General features: G+C 47.0%; 1 protein-coding gene across 2 annotated transcripts; it reads left to right on the forward strand.

Annotated features, from left to right (window-relative positions):
• The first annotated feature begins 1,765 nt into the window (after positions 1 to 1,765).
• Positions 1,766 to 12,423, forward strand: CFAP410 (cilia and flagella associated protein 410). 2 transcript variants are annotated; one of them, XM_077826665.1, is made up of 7 exons: positions 1,766 to 1,965; positions 4,306 to 4,324; positions 5,331 to 5,377; positions 8,473 to 8,702; positions 9,570 to 9,741; positions 10,306 to 10,333; positions 11,178 to 12,423. In XM_077826665.1, the coding sequence occupies exons 1-7, from the start codon at positions 1,802 to 1,804 to the stop codon at positions 11,304 to 11,306; spliced, it is 789 nt and encodes a 262-aa protein (XP_077682791.1). In that variant the 5' UTR covers positions 1,766 to 1,801; the 3' UTR covers positions 11,307 to 12,423. The 2 variants fall into 2 exon arrangements, with proteins under 2 accessions (XP_077682791.1, XP_077682790.1); XM_077826664.1 differs by having other exon boundaries at positions 1,771 to 1,965; positions 10,240 to 10,333.
• The last annotated feature ends 5,798 nt before the right edge of the window (positions 12,424 to 18,221 follow it).

Raw genomic sequence — 18,221 nt, forward strand, 5'->3', positions numbered from 1 at the left:
GAGCACCCCCTACAGTGGGGGGAGGGACATAGTGGGGGTCCTCCATACCCTGAACCAGGCAGCCCCTCCACACTGTACTGGGGGCATCCCATACACCACCACCTTTGCACTGGGCAGCCCCTCCCCGCTGTACTAGGGGCACCCAAACACCCCCATCCCCTGCACTGGGGTCGCCCCTTTCTCCTATAACGGGGGCACCCCAACACCTCCATCCCCTGCACCAGGCAATCCCTCCCCCCATAATGGGAGTGTGACATTCTGTACCTCGGGGAAACACCCTGCACCCCCTTGTTCATCTTTATAAAATGGTTCTGTGGTATCCATGTAAAAGTTTGTCATGTTGGATGTCTTCGGAAGGCTCATGGTGCACTGAGCATTGCTGTTATAGTAATGTTATAGGTTGTAATTTCATGTATATAGGTATGAGGCTGAAACTGCGTCCTCATGGCTTAAAACAAGCCCAGGCAAAACTCTCCAGAAGCAGGGGGCAGTTCACATCTCATCAGGGCATGTATGTGTGGGGGGAGGGATAGCTCAGTGGTTTGAGCATTGGCCTGCTAAATCCAGGGTTGTGAGTTCAATCCTTGAGGGGGCCATTTAGGGATCTGGGGCAAAAACTGGGGATTGGTCCTGCTTTGAGCAGGGGGTTGGACGAGATGACCTCCAGAGGTCTCTTCCAACCCTGATATTCTATGATTCTATGAAACCCAGCTCAGCCTCACAGGAACAAAGGCCAAGGTAGCAACAAAGGATCTGTTGGACTCTCAAGTGAGTCACCCCCCTTCCCTTGGTCAGTTTAGGACTACAATGAGGTAATGCTCACATGACTCAGAAAGGGTTAGGGGGCAAAGCAAAGAGGGAAGAAAGAACATGATAAAAGGGAGAGACGTTTGCCATGCTCTCTCTCTTCCACCTGCATCTACAGACACCACCACCAAGCAACTAAAGCGCTGATCAAAGGGGAGAGCCTGGCTGAAGGGCAACCAGCCAGCCTGTGGTGAGAAGCGTCTAAATTTGTAAGGGCACTAAAAGTATTAAGATCAGCTTAGAATGCGTTTTGCTTTTATTTCATTTGACCAAATCAGACTTGTGTTTTGACTTAAAATCTATCTTTTGTAGTTAATAAATCTGTCTGTTTATTCTACCTGAAGCAGTGTGTTTGGTTTGAAGTGTGTCAGAGACTCCCCTTGGGATAACAAGCCTAGAACGTATCAATTTCTTTGTTAAATTGACGAACTCATATAAGCTTGCAGCGTCCAGAGGGGATAACTGACCACGGCAAGATGGAGGTTCCTAGGGTTGAGTCTGGTACCAGAGATATTGGCTAGTGTCATTCGGTTGCACAATCCAAGCAGCGGCTGGCCAAAAGTGCTCACCCACATACCTGGGAGCAGCTTACATGCCAGAGGCTGTGCGTGAACAGCCCGGGAGTGGGGCCTCTCACAGCACAGCAGGGTAAGGCTGGCTCCCAGAGTGGAGGACTGGAGAGACCTAGCAGATCACCGATAACACCAGGGGAACTTCACAGGGGGCACCCCAACACCCCCTGCACCGGCAGCCCCTCCCCGCTATACGAGGGGGCACCCCATACACTGCTACCCCTGCCTCGCAGCAGCCCCCCCCCACCCTTGGAGGCAGCCGTAGCCCCGCCCCTAGAGATTAGCAGCGTTGGCCCCGCCTCTGGAGACGCTGGTTCTGGCCCGCGTTCGCTATGATCCTCTGCGGCCCCCGTCAGGGGGCGGGGCACTATAGGCCGAACGGCGGCTGCCAGTGCTGGAGCCGGAAGCGGGGAGGTGTTGGGATGGCGGCCGCGCCGGGCCCCGCCCCTGGAGACGCGTCCGCCGCGTTGTCCCCGCCCCTGGAGACGCGGCGCGGCCGGGCCGGGGCCATGAAGCTGACGCGCAAGGCGGTGCTGGCCCGCGCCAAGGCCGCCGAGCTGGACAACGTCCGCAAGCTCAACTGCTGGTGAGGGGCCGGGCGGCTCGGCCCGCTGTGGGGAGCGGGGTAACTCGGGAAGGGGCCCATGGGATGGGGACAATAGACTGAGCGGGGGGCGGGGTACCAGGCTGCGGGAGGGCCCGGGCCCGAGGGTTGGAGGGCCGTTCGTTGCCCCTCGTGGTGTGCTGGCTGACCCTGAAGCCAGCGGACTCCATTAGCTGGGTGTCTCTGGCTGGTTACTGTGGGGCATTGGAGAGGCCCCGCAGCAACCCCAGCCCCCCACACGCGCTCTCTGCCGGGGTGCGGGTGATTCGGTGTCCTGACCAAATGGGGTCTCATTCAGAACCCGCGCTTGCCAGTGCTGTCAAACCCCTCCCATGGACCAGCCAGCCTCTCTCCCCAGGGCGACCTTGCACCCAAGAGGCTAACATTTACCCGGCAATGTTTGTAAAACATGTTGAAGATAAACATGTGTAATACAATCGGTATTATGGGAATGATCACGCTTGCTTGGCTGGCTACCAGTAGTTACTGAGCCCAATTTGGCATTTATTTCCTCATAGGGTACAGACCCAGGAGGATATACACATTTCGTTCGCTCACACTGGCATTCTTATTTATCTTCAATAGAATAGTTCAATAAATGCATCATACTCTTCTGTCACCATAGATTATATATATTCAGTCTTAAGCTTGAGTATGTCATTGCTTACGAGTAAAAGAATTGTGGTCTAGGAATTTTTGGGGTGAAGTTCAGTGACCTGTGTTATACAGGAGGTCAGAGTAGCGGATCACAATGGTCACTTCTGGCCTTGGAATTAGGAAACTGTGAATTAAAAAAAATTCCATAGCAATGTTAGCCATGTTCCCATGCTGTCTAAAGAGACACACAACAGTCAGTCTAGGGAAACTGTTGCTTACCAGTGCCGGATAAGCAAAAGCTCAAATCAAATATGTGAAATGAAAGGATTTACTGTCACTGAAACTAACTGCTGTTCTGTAATTAAATAATCCTGGGTGCATTGACCGCCTGGTAAGTTAAAACAGAGGATGAGGTGTGTGTTGCTTATTTTTGTTTAAATTCAACCAATGACAGAAAAATTAATCTTTAGCAAAATGTGAGCAGGGCAGTGAAAATTCTCCTCTGGCTCTACTAGACCAATTGCATCCTATTCTGTACTGTGGAGAGAGCGCATGTGTTCTCCTGAAAGTGCAGAATTACATATGAGGGCAGGTCTTATTTGGGACAATCATAGTTTGTCAGACTCTCAAATCTGAGACCTAGTTTTTCCTTGGACAAATAGCCTTTGAGGTTTTTTAAATGTATTAAATTCCCAGCATAACAGCACAGTGAGTAATCAAGAAATGCTACCTTTGGCTGACAATGTGGCTGAATCAACATTGCTGAGAGAATTAAACCTTAACTTTAAATTTTCCTGACTTTGGGTATTTAATACAATTTTTAAAGATTAAGAGTTAAACATGGAGTTTTGCATTTAGAATTCTTGGGTTTCTATATCTGTGTTTAGTGTTGCCTTAGCTGGTGCAATTATCCCACACATGAAATGAAACTCATACTCGGTTCAATGCATGCTGCCCAGTTGTTATTGTATGTGGGGAAGGAGGGGAAAAGTGCTTCCTACATTGATCTCCTAATGGTAATTAAACACAGTCCCCACTGAACTCTGGCCAGCTGCTGAGGATAGGACCAAATCATGATGAATGCAGCTTGGTCCTATCCACATCAGCTGATCAAACTGTATTATAAAATGATCTACAGAAAACAGTTTAAACATGGCTGTATGGTCAGAGCAGGCAGGGTTCACACTTGCTGACATGACAGATGGTTCTGAATTGTCTTAGCAGTCGGGAAGGAGTGCATTTACCTTCCAGCCACATGGTATGCTCATAAGGAGATGGAGTATCTACTGAGTGTGGGGAATCATAGTTTTATTGCTTCCACTTTCCCCTGTAGTCTCAGCTGCATAAAACTGTCATGCCCCATTTGGGCTGTTGCAGAGTCTTTAATTAGTGCCTTATGGAAGAAAGCACCATTTGAGCTTACATCCTATGTGGTTGAAGGACAGTTGGGGTGGCAAAGGTTCCTTAAGGGTCAGAGTTGGGAGGAGGGACAGGACATGCTCTGATACCTGGCATCCCCTGTCGCTCAAAAAAATGAAAAGACACTTCTGAGAATCCAGTTCTTTAAGATAACATAGATTTTTAAAAACACACTATTGACCTCAGCCATGGCTTTTTCCATACATTGCATCTTTTCACTCGGTGTAAGTCCTCTTTTTAAAATATTTCTAAATTAATTCTCTGCTTTCTTGTCACTATTCAAAGTGGTTTATTTTTCTCTTGCAGGGGCAGCTGCCTCACAGATGTAAGTACTATTCTTGCAATTCTTAAAATCAGCCTTTTCCAGGACCCCTCTCCCAAACAAATCTCTAACGTTTCCCTAAAGCCAGGTATGATTAAGACACGTTCCTTGAGATCTAGGCCCCTTTTGTTGGCAGTTAGTCCCAACGGTAGAGCATTGGCCATTGATACAGTGCATAGCAAATTGCTGCCTCACTTGGGAATGGAGGGAGCCAAGTATCCCTTTAGAGTGCTTGGGAGTAAGAAAGCTCGCTAGTCTTACACCTCTCTGCGGCTGTGAGATCTTGAGGACTGATTTAGGGTACATCTACACTGCAGCTGGGAGCATGCTTCCTAGCATGGGTAGACACACATGTGTTAGCTCTGCTTGAGCTAGCTCACTAAAAATAGCAGTGTGGCCACAGTGACTCAAGCTAGCAGCCCGAGTACAAACCCATCCAATGTGCTGGGTTGTCCTTGGATGGCTAGCCCAGGCCACCAGAGCCACATTGCTATTTTTAGCATGCTAGCTCAAGCAGAGCTAGTGCATGTCTGTCTACAGGAGAACCTCCCACCTGACATACCCTGAGGGTACAGATCCTCTTCTTAGTTGGGAAGGTCATGTGTGAGGAGAGCTGAGCCCTTTGTATGTGTATTGGTTGGGGATCTTACAGCACCAAAAGTGTACCAGTACAGTGAGCACTTGTCACATGTTCTGAGCATTTGGAGGAGAGGAACAGAACCAGGTCTTATTTTCCATGCACAATGAGTGTCTGATTATCTGTGTTTCTGGGCATGGTGGAAGAAAATGGAATAGATATTGGCTACACTGTGCTTGGGGACTGAAAAAGAGGAGTGGCTGGGTCCAGGAAACTCCCCCTGTGTACAATCAGGTTAGACTGACATTGACTTAAACCCATTAGAGTATCAAATCAACTAGCACGTTAGTGGGGCTATCTGAATAAGCACCTGATTATAGACAGATATCTTTAGAAAAAGTACAGTTCTTTATTGCATCTTTCTCTGTCTAGATTTCAATATGCCGTGAACTACCAAACATTGAAGTGATCACATTCAGGTGGGTGTCAAACTAGCAGCCTGAGAGCAGCAGCTGATAGAACAGAGGAAATCCTGTGTCGGGCAGATGACTACAATCTAGCACTATGCTTTTGGTACTTTACTCCTTACTGACCTTGTGACCGTGCCTCTGCCTGCCTGATCTCCAGTACTGAGTCAGGCTGTGTTCCCTTGGGGACAGAGATGCAGAGTGCATTTATTTCCAAGGCTATCTGAGTCTCTCCTGGCATTATGTAAACCTGCATTCTGTATTGGGGGGGAATGGGGGGTGTTCATTTTGGGGGAGAAATAACTCTGAGGTGCAGTGTAAAACTTCATATTCTCTGTGACGGGTTCGGTCACAGAGACCCCCTTGGAATGTCACCTGATGTGCTGAGATTACCTTTGAGCCAGTTTTCCCTGCCAGCTTGGGACTTCAGAACCCTACCTTGTTGAGCCCGACACGCTAGCCTTCTGCAACACACACCCAGGTCTGGTCCACGCCCCAAAGATGGAGACTTTAACCAAAAACTGCTTAGCAAGTCACCTATCTCCAGCACCCAGACACCCAGCTCCCAATGGGATCCAAACCCCAAATAAATCCGTTTTATTCAGTATAAAGTTTATACAGGGTAAACTCATAAATTGTCTGCCCCCTATAACACTGATAGAAAGATATGACCAGCTGTTTGCTCCCCCAGGTATTAATCACTTACTCTGGGTTAATTAATAAACAAAAATGATTTTATTAAGTATAAAAAGTAGGATTTAAGTGGTTTCAAGTAATAACAGACAGAACAAAGTAAGTCACCAAGTAAAATAAAGCAAAAACACGCAAGTCTAAGCCTAATACATTAAGAAACTGATACAAGTAATATCTCACCTTCAGAGATATTCCAATAAGCTTCTTTCACAGGCTAGACTCCTTCCTAGTCTGGGCCCAATCCTTTTCCTGGTACAGTCCTTGTTATTTCCAGCTCTGGTGGTAACTAGGGGATTTCTCATGACTGGCAGCCACTTTTGTTCTGTTCCACCCCGTTTTATATCTTTGGCCCAAGGCAGGAATCTTTTGTCTCTCTCTGGCTCCCCACCCCTCCTAAATGAAAAAGCACCAGATTTAAGATGGAATCCAGTAGCATGTGACATGGTCACATGTCCTGTGAGACCCTAGCCATCATTCTTCCAGGGCTGGCCTGCAAGTCCCCAGGAAGGTTTGCGAGTAAACAGAGCCATTCACAACCAATTGCCCTAGTCCATGGGAGTCATCAAGATTCCAAGCCACCATTAATGGCCCACACTTTGCATAATTACAATAGGACTTCAGAGTAATACTTCATATTTCTAGCTTCAGATACAGGAATGATACATTCATACAAATAGGTTGAACACACTCAGTAGATTATAAACTTTGTAATGATACCTTACAAGAGACCTTTTGCATAAAGCATATTCCAGTTATGTTATATTCACATTCATAAGGATATTTCCATAAACACATGGAGTGCAACGCCACATTCTCCCTTATACATAAATGCTATTCCATGTTCCTGACTGGGTTCTGTAGGTCTGCTGGCCCCACACAGTGTCATGAAACTTGTACCAGGTTGGAGAATGTTTGTGTTGAAGTTCTTCTGGATTCTTTCTTAGCTTCTTATGGCATCTTGGAATATAGATCTTGCAAACTATACTGAAAAATCTGTGAAGCTTCTAAAATCTTAACCTTAAAGCCATTTGGTTTGTGGAGCATGCAAGAACTGCTCTTGGGTGTGTATGAGGAGCGTCTGCAGAAAGAGGATATAACAGCCAATAAATGGTTGTAGTGAGCAAGAGCTGTTTACAGAATTAGCAAAGAGCCAGGAATCTGCTCATCTCTGTAACCCTGAGCCCCTTTCACTATTTAAAAAAGAAAAACCTCTTGGCATTTTAATTCAAAGTATGTCATTAACATTAGCTGCTTATTGTTGCTTTCCCCCTCTCCCACCGACATACCTGCCTTCTCCTGCAAAACAGGTCTCTGGCTCCTGCCAAATTAGCCCCTGCCTTTGGGTCTCAGCCATACCTTGGAGCAGTGGTGGGCAACCTGTAGCCCACGGGCCGCACGTGGCCCATCAGGGTAATCCACTGGTGGGCGGCAAGACCGTTTATTTACACTGACCATCCGCAGGCACGGCTGCCTGCAGCTCCCAGTGGCCATGGTTTGCTGTTCCCAGCCAATGGGAGCTGCGGGAAGCGGCGGCGGCCAGCATGTCCCTGTGGCCCATGCTGCTTCCTGCAGCTCCCATTGGCCGGGAACGGCAAACCATGGCCACTGGGAGCTGCGGGTGGCCATGCCTGTAGACAGTCAGTGTAAACAAACTGTCTCACAGCCCACCAGTGGATTACCCTGAAGGGCCACACGGTGCCCACTACAGCCTTGGAGTGTCTGCATAGCTCCATAGCCACCCAAGTTAGTGCTTGGGTCCTGAAGCATTCCATGCATTGAAGATGCCTGCTGCCATGGCTCAGGGGAGAAGTTATAAAGAGAAATAAGAGCAGGATGAATATAGATCCTTCTTGGAAACTGCTTTTCTCTTTCCCACTGAGCTGTCCCTTGGCAGCAGGAGCCTGTGGGGCCCATCTGAGCCTCCATGCCCAGGAGTGCTGTCTCAGCAAAAATGTCTTTTCAAGACCAAGAGATGTGAGTGACAGTGCTAAAATTAAAAGAAAAATACTGGAGGGAGAGGAGGGGAGGAGTTCCAGAGGCAGTGTGATGAAGTGGAGCATTCAGAAGGGCAAAGCAAGCTGGCTATGTTTATGTAAACCTGTTTCTGCTAGCTGACTGCTGGATAGTATTTTTAGGGCCCTAAAAGTAGCACAATTGGCCTCTCTCTGGTCAGTGTTTTTTGTTACCAAATGCTATCTCAACCTGTTTGTGTTTGGCAGCTGGGCACCTAGAATGCACTGCACCATCTTGGAGGAGGCTTTCAGGCTCCCACTATAGGAACAATACAGAAACTGGGACTGAAGAGCTGCAGTGTTGCAGGGGTCCTGCTTCTGCCTGAAAGTCATATTGAGGGTGGAGCTGGTAATTTTTAGGGCCAGAGACTCATTTCTGATGTCCGTGTAATCTCTGTCCAGTGTGAACAGTATCTCCAGCCTGGAGCCAATGAGTCAGTGCCAGAACCTGAGTGAGCTCTATCTGAGGAAGAACAGCATCCCGAGTCTGAACGAGCTCTTTCATCTGAAAAACCTGCCCCGGCTGAGGGTCCTGTGGTTGTCTGAGAATCCCTGTTGTGGTCCAGACCCCCACCGGTACAGAATGACTGTGCTGCGCAACCTCCCCAACCTTCAGAAGCTTGACAACCAAGGTGGGAATCTGAGAACAGAGTCAGTGGCAGAAAGCTTCAGAAAAACCAGGGTTCTGAACTGCCCCGACCCTTAGGGAGTCTTGTTTGGGTTTGTTGGAAATTCAACGTACACACCCTAGAACAGCTGAATACTTTACGTAATAAAACTCTCTCTCTTGGCTCTTGTGTGGGCTAAGACAGCACAACAGTAACCCACTCAGCAGTGCTCTGTGCAGAATGGTGCAGGTAGATCTGCCTATGTTGTCAGCCAGTGTTTTCAAACTGTCCTATCCTTTACCCTCTCCGTACAGCAGTAGTTAACAATACCACACAGGGAATGTATGACCAGTATCTTCACAGTCATTATCTCAGATACTGTGCCACCAGTTAGTTTGTTACGGGACTCTCGTTTGTTCTTGCAAAACGCAGATGCTGTAACTGGCTCTGCTCCTACTGTCAAAGAAAGTAGGACATGTCGTTCTGTTTGGTAAAGGGATTTTCTGCTGTCAAAACAAGAGCTTATGTATCCCACAGTCTCTCTCTGCAGATCCTGCTGCTGGGAAAAAGGAGGAGGGCTCCAAGAGACCTCTGTGAAACCTCTCCTTTAGTATCCCTCTTTATTTGGAGGAGGTAGGGCTGCCAGAGACTTCCCCCTTAGGCTTTGCTGCAGACCAAAGTGGGAAATGAGGACCGCTGATAGTTAGGGGGTATCCCTTATGTCCCTGCTCTCGTACAAGCTGACTGTACCTGCTGTCTCGTCTGTAGTTTGTTACACTACTTGTTGCAGTAATATATTCCAAATTAGAATGATGGTCTGTTTTCCATGTTGATAGAATTCCCTAGAGCATCAGACTGGGCTTCTAACATGTGCTTGTATGTTTTTGGAAGCTGTGACAGAAGAAGAATTGTCACAGGCCCTGGTAGATGGGGAAGAGATCACTGCACCTCCAGCTAAGCGAAATCTGGAGAACGGCTGTCCAGAGGCCAATGAATCGAGTACCACTGAGTGCACAATGGAGCCAAAGAGTGAACATCTGAATTTCACCCTGGAGGAGACAAAGTGAGGGCTCGGTTATTATTTGTTGGGATTCCTTTGCTAAACTTGTATGTCACATGGGGGGATCCTACCAAAAATACTCCTGACAACCAACCCCAACATACCATGGGCCACAGCCGCAGCTGATCAAATCCACATAGCACCACTGAAGACAATGGAGCTATGCTGATTTTACACCAGCTGAGAACCTGGCCTTGTGCATACAGAGTAGGTCCTTCCGTAGGTTGCTTCCTATTTTGCAGTACAACAGCTATGTGTGTGCGTGAAAGGGAAGGGATCTTCATATTGAATTATGGTTCTTCTCACTTATCCTTTTTAAATATGCCACCTGTTATCCAAATGTGCGATGTAGACTCAGCTCTGTGGTCCCAGTTAGCATCACTCCTGTAGTTCCAGCACTGAGAATTGGATTCTGTCATTCCAGACAGTGCTGGGAACAGGCTCCTTCTGGCGTTGGGTGCTCTCATTTTGTGTACTGCCTTTTTCCCCCCCTCCCCACAGCAAGATTCGAGAGCAACTTGGCATGAAGCCTGTTCCCAGAGATAAATTTTCCTCCTTTTTGCCCAGGGAGACTGATGGCAGCAGGAAGAAGAGGGTGAGTGTATTTAAAGGCTAAAGTTGCTACCTTCTAATGTGTCAGGCAAGTTTAAAGAATAAATCTCTGGATCCAGAAAATGTACAACTTTATACTACCAGATTTGGGTGCACCCAAAGCTGCATAGAACTTTCCGGGTGGGAAGTGGGTGCTGGTCACGTGCCTTTGGGGTAAGTGTCTTGCAGGCTGTTTATTTGTGGCAGAAGCACTGTTGAGCTAAGTGGCTAGCTAGTCCCTGAGATCCATCCTTAGGTGTTGGGGAGCATACAGTGGAGATTAGCCTGTGAATCTATGATACTGTAATGCCTTTAATAAGAAAAGGGGTCAGGATTGATCCCATCAGATAATCATAGGTTAATCTCTACTACCAATTTAATAGCCATCTTTCCTATAGAAAATATGGCCTTGATTCTCCTCTCAGCAGCTGTGGCCAGTGTGTGGCAATGCTACTCTATGGGAGTAAGTTTCACAGAACGTGTGGCCTGGATGGGACTTGGAGTGTGGCTTGGGCCCACTGCCATCACCTCAGTGAATAAAGGAAGGTCAGAATGTGGTCTAGACCAGTCTTGGTCTATTTTGTTTCTCCCCCTGCAGCCAGCTGCGGTACTTGTCCACAGAGCTGCAGGTGTCTATTCCGCAGGCCTTGGATTCGGCACCCTTAGGGAGTGGCCTTCTCAGTAGAAGGGCACTGTCTTCCTATAATCAGGCAGAGGAGTAGAGGATCTAGAAGGGTGAAAAACACTATCTAGTAACCTTTGAAAACCAGCCCCTAAATGACCCATCACCTTGCTGGGTCAGAGTCCGTACATCTATAGTAGAAATAATGTCTGTCATGTCTTGACAGAACAACATCCTCAATGCTATCCTGCTGCTCATGAAAGAGCTGGACACAGAGGGCCTGGAAATCATCCACCAAACAGTGGGGAAGAGACTCCAAGCCTTACAGAAGAAGGAGCTTCTGGAAGAGCGATAGTGCCCATTGCAGAATTCTCCAAAGCAGCCACTTTCTGGGCTCACAGAAATGGAACCAGACTGGCAGCACCAGTTCTGCCCACACGCACTTCAGGCGACAGTAAAATCCTCTCTATAGCCTGCTGCACTTTACCTGGGGTGGACTGGGAGCGGGCAGTACTGACCATAGGAAGAAACTAACTCTTGCAACACATGACATCCCCCTTGGCTGTGCATGCCAGGCCTGTGTTGGGAGCTGCCGAGCAAATCTTGCAGCATGCTTTCATCCCACACGACAGGTTCTATTATGCTCATAACTCACATAGCTGAATCCATGCAGTCTAACTCGGTGCTCCCCTAGGACTCACAAGGGAGTCAGAAAACAAAGGTGAGCGGGGGTAAAGCAACCGGTGAAGAAGGGAGGAGAAAGATAACTCTGCTTGTGCTGATGAAATGGAGTGGAGGAGAGACCTGCCCAGCAGCTACAAATACCATTGCTATTAGGTTTGTTCCAAGAGTGGCTTTAATCAGAGTAATGCTTGGGCAAAGCCCTATAGTTCCTTTCCTCTGCCTCTCTGGGAGTGTAGTATCGCAGCAAGGGTTTATGCCATGCCTTCAAGAGTGGGAGGAGACGGAAAGCAACTTCTGCCAATAAAGATGAGGTTTCACAAAAACAGACTTCTGAACAGACATGCTAAAAAGAATCACTAACTCTTAAATTTTTGGTGCAGTTTTTGAAGCTCAGTGTCAAAGTGTTAGTTTATTTTCAACTCCTACCATTTCTTAGTCAGCAGCTTCTTACCCAGTCAAAGGGGTAACTCCAAATATCTTGTTGCAACTGAGCCTAAATTCAAGATTCCGGGTGGTAAATGACTCTCTCCTGTTTGCTGAAATTTCTCTGCTTTCCATCACCACTTACTCCTTCAGTCTTCAAAGCAGCTAAGAAAAATTTACAACTAGTGCAGAGAAAGATAGCCCAGGTGTTCTGACCATGGTAGCAATTGAGACAGAAACAAGCTGGGGATGTTTGCTGGGAGATCTGCTTAGATAGGAGGGTGGAATTGTTCTTTACTGACAAGACTGAACTTCTTAAAAGTGTACAGAACTGTTAAATGCTAAATAAAATGCTGTCCCGATTAGATGGAGTCTGTCAAATCATGTCTGGTGCTATTAAGGGTACTTGGAATAGAGGTGATCAAAGTGATTCTGTTAAGCATCACACATACTAACCTCACTCTGCACCTGTGAAGGGGAGAGGATCCAGGCAGCCTCAGCTCTGCCCTATTAACTTGACTATATAAATAGCTAACCCTGTTGTTGCAAATATCGCATGTACCTATTACATCTTTATAATGCTGAGCTGCTTTGATCCGTTCTCAGGGTTGGAGCAGAGAATCCTGCTTTAAAACCAAGTGCTGCAACTCACTCTAATTGTCTGGCTGGAAAAAAGCTGAGGCTCTTCGTCTCCTCTAACACAGAGCTCAAAGCAGCAGTTGTGTTCTTCTACATTGTGCCAGGGATACCACCCAATGGAGTGAGGGGTTGACTTAATATAATCATATGTTCTTCCAAGTGCGACGTCAGCCCTGGTGCCACATGGGTACCCACTCTGTGGGATACACAGCGCAGGGTGCTGAATGCTGAACTGATTACAGACTAGCACAACACCTGCAATGTGGGCTTCACTAATACCACTCTGCTCCTCAGTGCCCCTCTCCACAGCAGGGTTGGGGGTCTACATACTGCATTGTTCCACTGGCCAGACGTCACCACAGGAGATGTAGCACGGATGTCCTTCCCTGTCATTGCCAGGCCTCGGGGGAGGATTCTGGTGCCCAGCGTTGGGAGGTCCCTTGCACATGGCCCATTAACCTGGCCTTTGAATAGGAGAATAGCGTTTGACTTTGCTAATTTAGGTCCAGATCCTCAAAAGGTATTTAGAGGCCCAATTCCCATTGATTTCAGTGGAGGTTAGGCCCCTAAATGCCTTCAAGGATCTAGGTCTTTAGTCCACACTCCTGCACACTGTTCTCAGGGTCCATTCCAAAGGCTCCAATCCCTCATTTCCATTTTTTCTGTGCTTTTTCCTGCAGAGCTGAACAGCATTTCTCAATCTCCTTCACAACTGTCCTGTAATCTATGCAACTGAAATTAGTTCTGTTATTTCTCTCCCAGCACTAGGGGAGTCTGAAATAGCTACGGGTCAGAGCTCCTGAGCCATAAAATGACGCTATTGTCTTTTTTGTAATTCTCTAAGTAGCCAAAAAGATTAAATTCTCTTTTCTAATTACTGCTGTTCATAAATATATAATTGCCTGTTCTGTGGAGCCTAGTGTTAATGGTGCTTTTCAAAAAAGAAAGTCCACAGCTCTGCAATAAAAACTTTCCAGCAAGCCAGTGTCACCCACCCCTTTCCAGCTCACTGCTCTGTGCGGCTTACTGCTCAGCTGCTTTGGCAGATGATACTGCTGAATTGGGGCATGTGTGCATGGGATACTGCAAGCCCAGAGGGGCCTTACTGTGCAGAATGCTGTACTCTAATGAAATTGCCCAGTGCTCTGCAGAATTTGACAAAACTCTTACTATGGCATGCACTGTGTTCAAAAGGCAGTGGCATTTTTCCATCTGGTTTAGGAACAATTTTCAAAGAGGAGTCCTTTGTGCCATGGGGTTGAATGGTGTATGGAGATTAATGCACTGACCTTTCTCCTCAGGCCAATCTGTTCTACCTGTCTTAGCAATTGGGTGATGTGAGTAAGTGGAACGATGATCTAGCTTTGCTTATCTCCACCTATTTTCCTCCCCAATGAACTCTGACAGCAAATAGCCCTGAGCAGTAATGTACAGGGCAAGTTTGGAGACGGGGTCTATTCCTGGCTCTGCTTGGGCAAGTCACTTTGCTTCTCTGTGCCTCTGTTTTTCCCCACCCCGAGTTTGTCTTGTCAGGTCCCGATAATTTCCATATGAGTTTTAAAAGAGCTGGCCAAGGAGCTTGCTGGATTATTAAGGTTGATTTTAATAACTTTTGGAACACTAAAGAAGTTCTAGAAAACTGGAGGAGAACTAAAGTTGGGCCAATATTTAAAAATAGTAAACAGGATGACCTGGGTAACTATAGGTCTGTCACTCTGACATCGATCCTGGGCAATATAATGGAGTGGCTGATACAAGAATCAATAAATAAAGAATTAAAGGAGGCTAATATAATGCCAATCAATATGGGTTTATGAAAAATAGATGCTGTCAAACTAACTTTTTGATGAGATTACAAGTTTGGTTGATGAAGGTAATAGTATTGATGTAATGTGCTTAGACTTCTGTAAAGCATTTGACTTGGATGGTAAGACATTTTAATTTAAAAAACTAAGTAATACAGAATCAACATGGCACGGATTAAGTGGGTTAAAGACTGTCTAACTGCTCGGTCTCAAAATATAACTCTAAACGGGGAATCAGGTGGGTGTGTTTCTTGTGAGGTCTCATAGGGCCCTGTTCTTAGCCCTATCCTATGTTAACTTTTTTGTCAATGGCCTGGAAGAAAACAAGCTCATCACTGATAAGAGTTTACAAATGATATAAAGATTGGGGGAGTGAAATGATGACAAGGACAGGTCAATCATATGGAGCAATCTGGATGTCTTAGTAAGCTGGGCGCAAGCAAACAATATGCATTTTAATATGGCTAACAGCGAATATATCTAGGAACAAAGAACGTCAGCGATACTTACAGGATGGGGGACTCTCTTCTGGGAAGCAGCGACTCAGAAAAAGATTTGAGGGTCACAGCGAATAATCAGCCGAACATGAACTCCCAGTGAAATTCTGTGGCCAAACCTTGGATGCATAAATGGGAATAACAAATAGGAGTAAAGAGATTATATTGCCTCTGTATTTGGCACTGGTGAGACCGCTGCTGGAATAGTGTGTACAGTTCTGGTGCCCACAATTCCATTTAATGCATCCGATGAAGTGGGCTGTAGCCCATGAAAGCTTATGCGCCTATAAATTTCTTAGTCTCTAAGGTGCCACAAGTACTCCTGTTCTTTTTGCGGATTCAGACTAACACAGCTGCTACTCTGAAATTCAAGAAGAGTGTTGATAAACTGGAGAGAGGTTCAGAGAAGAGCCATGAGATTGATTAAAGGAGTAAAAAAACATGCCTTCTGGTGATAAATTACATTAGATTGTGATCAAGTCACCCTATAGACTTCTTTTTGTTAGACTCAAGGAGCTCAATCTGTAAGTACCTACACGGGAACAAATATTTGGTGACAGGCTCTAAATCTAGTAGAGAAAGGTCTAACAGTCCAATCGCTGGAAGTTGAAGCCAGACAAATATAGATGAGAAATAAGATTCACTTTAACTGGGAGAGTAATTAACCACTGGAACAATTTACCAAGGGTCACAGTGGATTCTCCATCACTGGCCATTTTAAAATCAGATTGGAAGTTTTTCTAAAAGCTCTGCTCAAGTTCAAATGAATAGGTGATCACAGTGGTCCCTTCTGGCCTTGGAATCTATTAACCTGTGTTGACTCTGACTCGGTTGTCTGTAACAGCCCTGATCACAATGGGGCCTTGATCTCTGGTGGGGTCTCTAGGTGCTACTGTATTATAAAGGATCATAAAGATTTGAGCGCTCCCGGGACAAATGCAGGGATGATATGTAAGAGGGGAGTGACACAGGAAGTAGATCTAAATGGTTCTGATGTCATTTAGGAGTAAACTATGTCACCTTAGGCCGTGTCTACACTGGAAAAACTTATCCTGTTAGAAAAGGTGTGCACAAAATCTTGGTAAGTAATACGAATGACAAGTATGATGTGAAACCCCATTTGACCCTCTGTGACCAATGACTGCAGTGTTTAGAACAGGTTACCTAATCCTGGGCAGCCTAAGAGGGACAGTTAGTCACATATTTAAACATTATGTATTGCTGTCGCCACTCGGTGCTAAGGTGTGTTTAACATACACAACATGTTCCTGAGGTAGACTGCATTTGTTAAGGCCTAAGAAAAGGGTGTTGCCTGAATGAGAGCTTTTGCTGTGTGGATGGCCAGCAAAGGCCGTATCTTAGAGACGTTTGTGCAGAGAGAATCTGCATGACTTAGCTGTAGCCTGGATAGGAGCACCTAGAGAGAGGCCTAAGCCAAAGATGACACCCATGTTATGGGCCTGAGTGACAGGCAGGTGTTGCTATGATTAGTCAACAATAGCAACGGGGTGCATATGTTAGTAAATATTAACCCTTAAGGAGTTCACATTTATTGCTGGCTTGGTGAAATCTAATGCTAGAACACACCATCTGAGCTCAACAGTCTTGGTTGTGAGCCATACCAGGCAGCACGGAGCATCACAATGCCAACTTTAGGCACCTTGAAAGTCACTGGGATCCACAAAGCCTGAGTTAGGCACTGTACACTGGTGCCATCCCAGGGCATCCCTTCGTGCCCTACACACACCCTGCCTCAGTTTCTCTCTGAGTTCCCAGAAATAACTTACAGCAAAATGTCTTTAAAGTAATATTCCCCCTCTCTTGGGATCTGGTTTTTTTAAACACCACCTGGCTCCCAGAAGAGCCTCTTTGCCCTTTCCCCTTAAATTCAGAGTTTCACAGCCTTCCTTCCAGGGACAATGGCTCTAATTTCTGGGGTCCCCCACCTGTAACTCACCCCTCAAAGCCAGAGTTTCACAGCCCTCCTGCTGAGTCTGTGTGCTGGGGGATTTCTTTATCCCAGCAACTATAATCACTAGCTTTGGAGCCTCCTTTTGAGTCAGCCACCTAACCACGTACTTGATCCTCCCCAGGTGGGTCTAATAACCCCAACCCACTGTGTGCACTAGCTGAGAGAGCAGAGCAGAGCCGAACCAAGCCTTCCACCCCCCCTCCTATCCCTACAAGGCACCAAGTCCTGGCCCTTAAAGGAACAGCGGCCTGGGATGGCCCCGTGCCTTCCTTTTCCCAGGCACGGACTGCTCCCCCGGACCATCTTCCTCTCTCCCAGTGCCTGCTTCAGTTCTCCCCAACCCCTGGAACTGGGTTCTCACCCTCCCTTAAAGGGCCAGGACCCTGCTAGAGACACCCAGGTTCCCTATACAATGCATGGAGAGGGACGGGCACCTATGAATGGGATCCACACAGCCAGTACACTTGGTGGGGAGCTGCCTATGCCAGCCGATGGGAGATACCGCCGACAGTGTAAGAACACCACTAGGGCTAGTGGTTGAGACACCCACCTAGGAGACAGCGGACCCAGCGTCCAGTCCTCTGCTCCAATGGTTATTTATTTATTCTCCTCCTCCTCTGGCTGGATTTGGCAGGCATGCTCTGAGCAACCAAGTGGGGGCTGTGTGGCTCGCAGCCACCACCCAGGATTTGAACACCAAAGTCCCTATGCGGAGCTGGACCAGAACCTCCACTGAGATTTTCTCCAGTCAACTCAGAGCTCCGTCTGTCGCCCCCTATGTGGGGCTCGTCCTCACAGGCTCCTTGGAGCTGTGCTCAGAGCAGCAGGCCTATCCTAGGTCCCCTTCTTTGTGCTTGTGCAGTGAGAGCTGCAGTAGGAAGGATGCCAGATTGCTGAGCCCTGTAATATTTTTTCCTGTGCACTTTCAGAGAACAGGCTCTTGCTTCTGAGCGTCTGGTCTGGTCCCCATCAGAGCTTCCTGCCTGCCTGAGTGCTCTATTTATTTGAAATCTTGCCACAGCTGTGGCCAGGACTTTATTTGGTGATCTGATCTATCAGTGAGGACGAAAGTTGCTGGTTAATGTTTATTTAAGGTGTCCCCACAAGGCCCCCTAGTACTCTCCAGGTTTCTGGCCAAGATCTGTTTTTCCAGCCGTACGATGCATGCATTATCTGATCTCTAGGAAGAAGCGGAGCTGATCATTTCCTAAGAATGTATTTTGACATCCGTGTGTATTTTTGCAAATTGT

This window comes from Eretmochelys imbricata, chromosome 9 (genome assembly GCF_965152235.1).
Source record: "Eretmochelys imbricata isolate rEreImb1 chromosome 9, rEreImb1.hap1, whole genome shotgun sequence".
Taxonomy (NCBI): domain Eukaryota; kingdom Metazoa; phylum Chordata; order Testudines; family Cheloniidae; genus Eretmochelys; species Eretmochelys imbricata.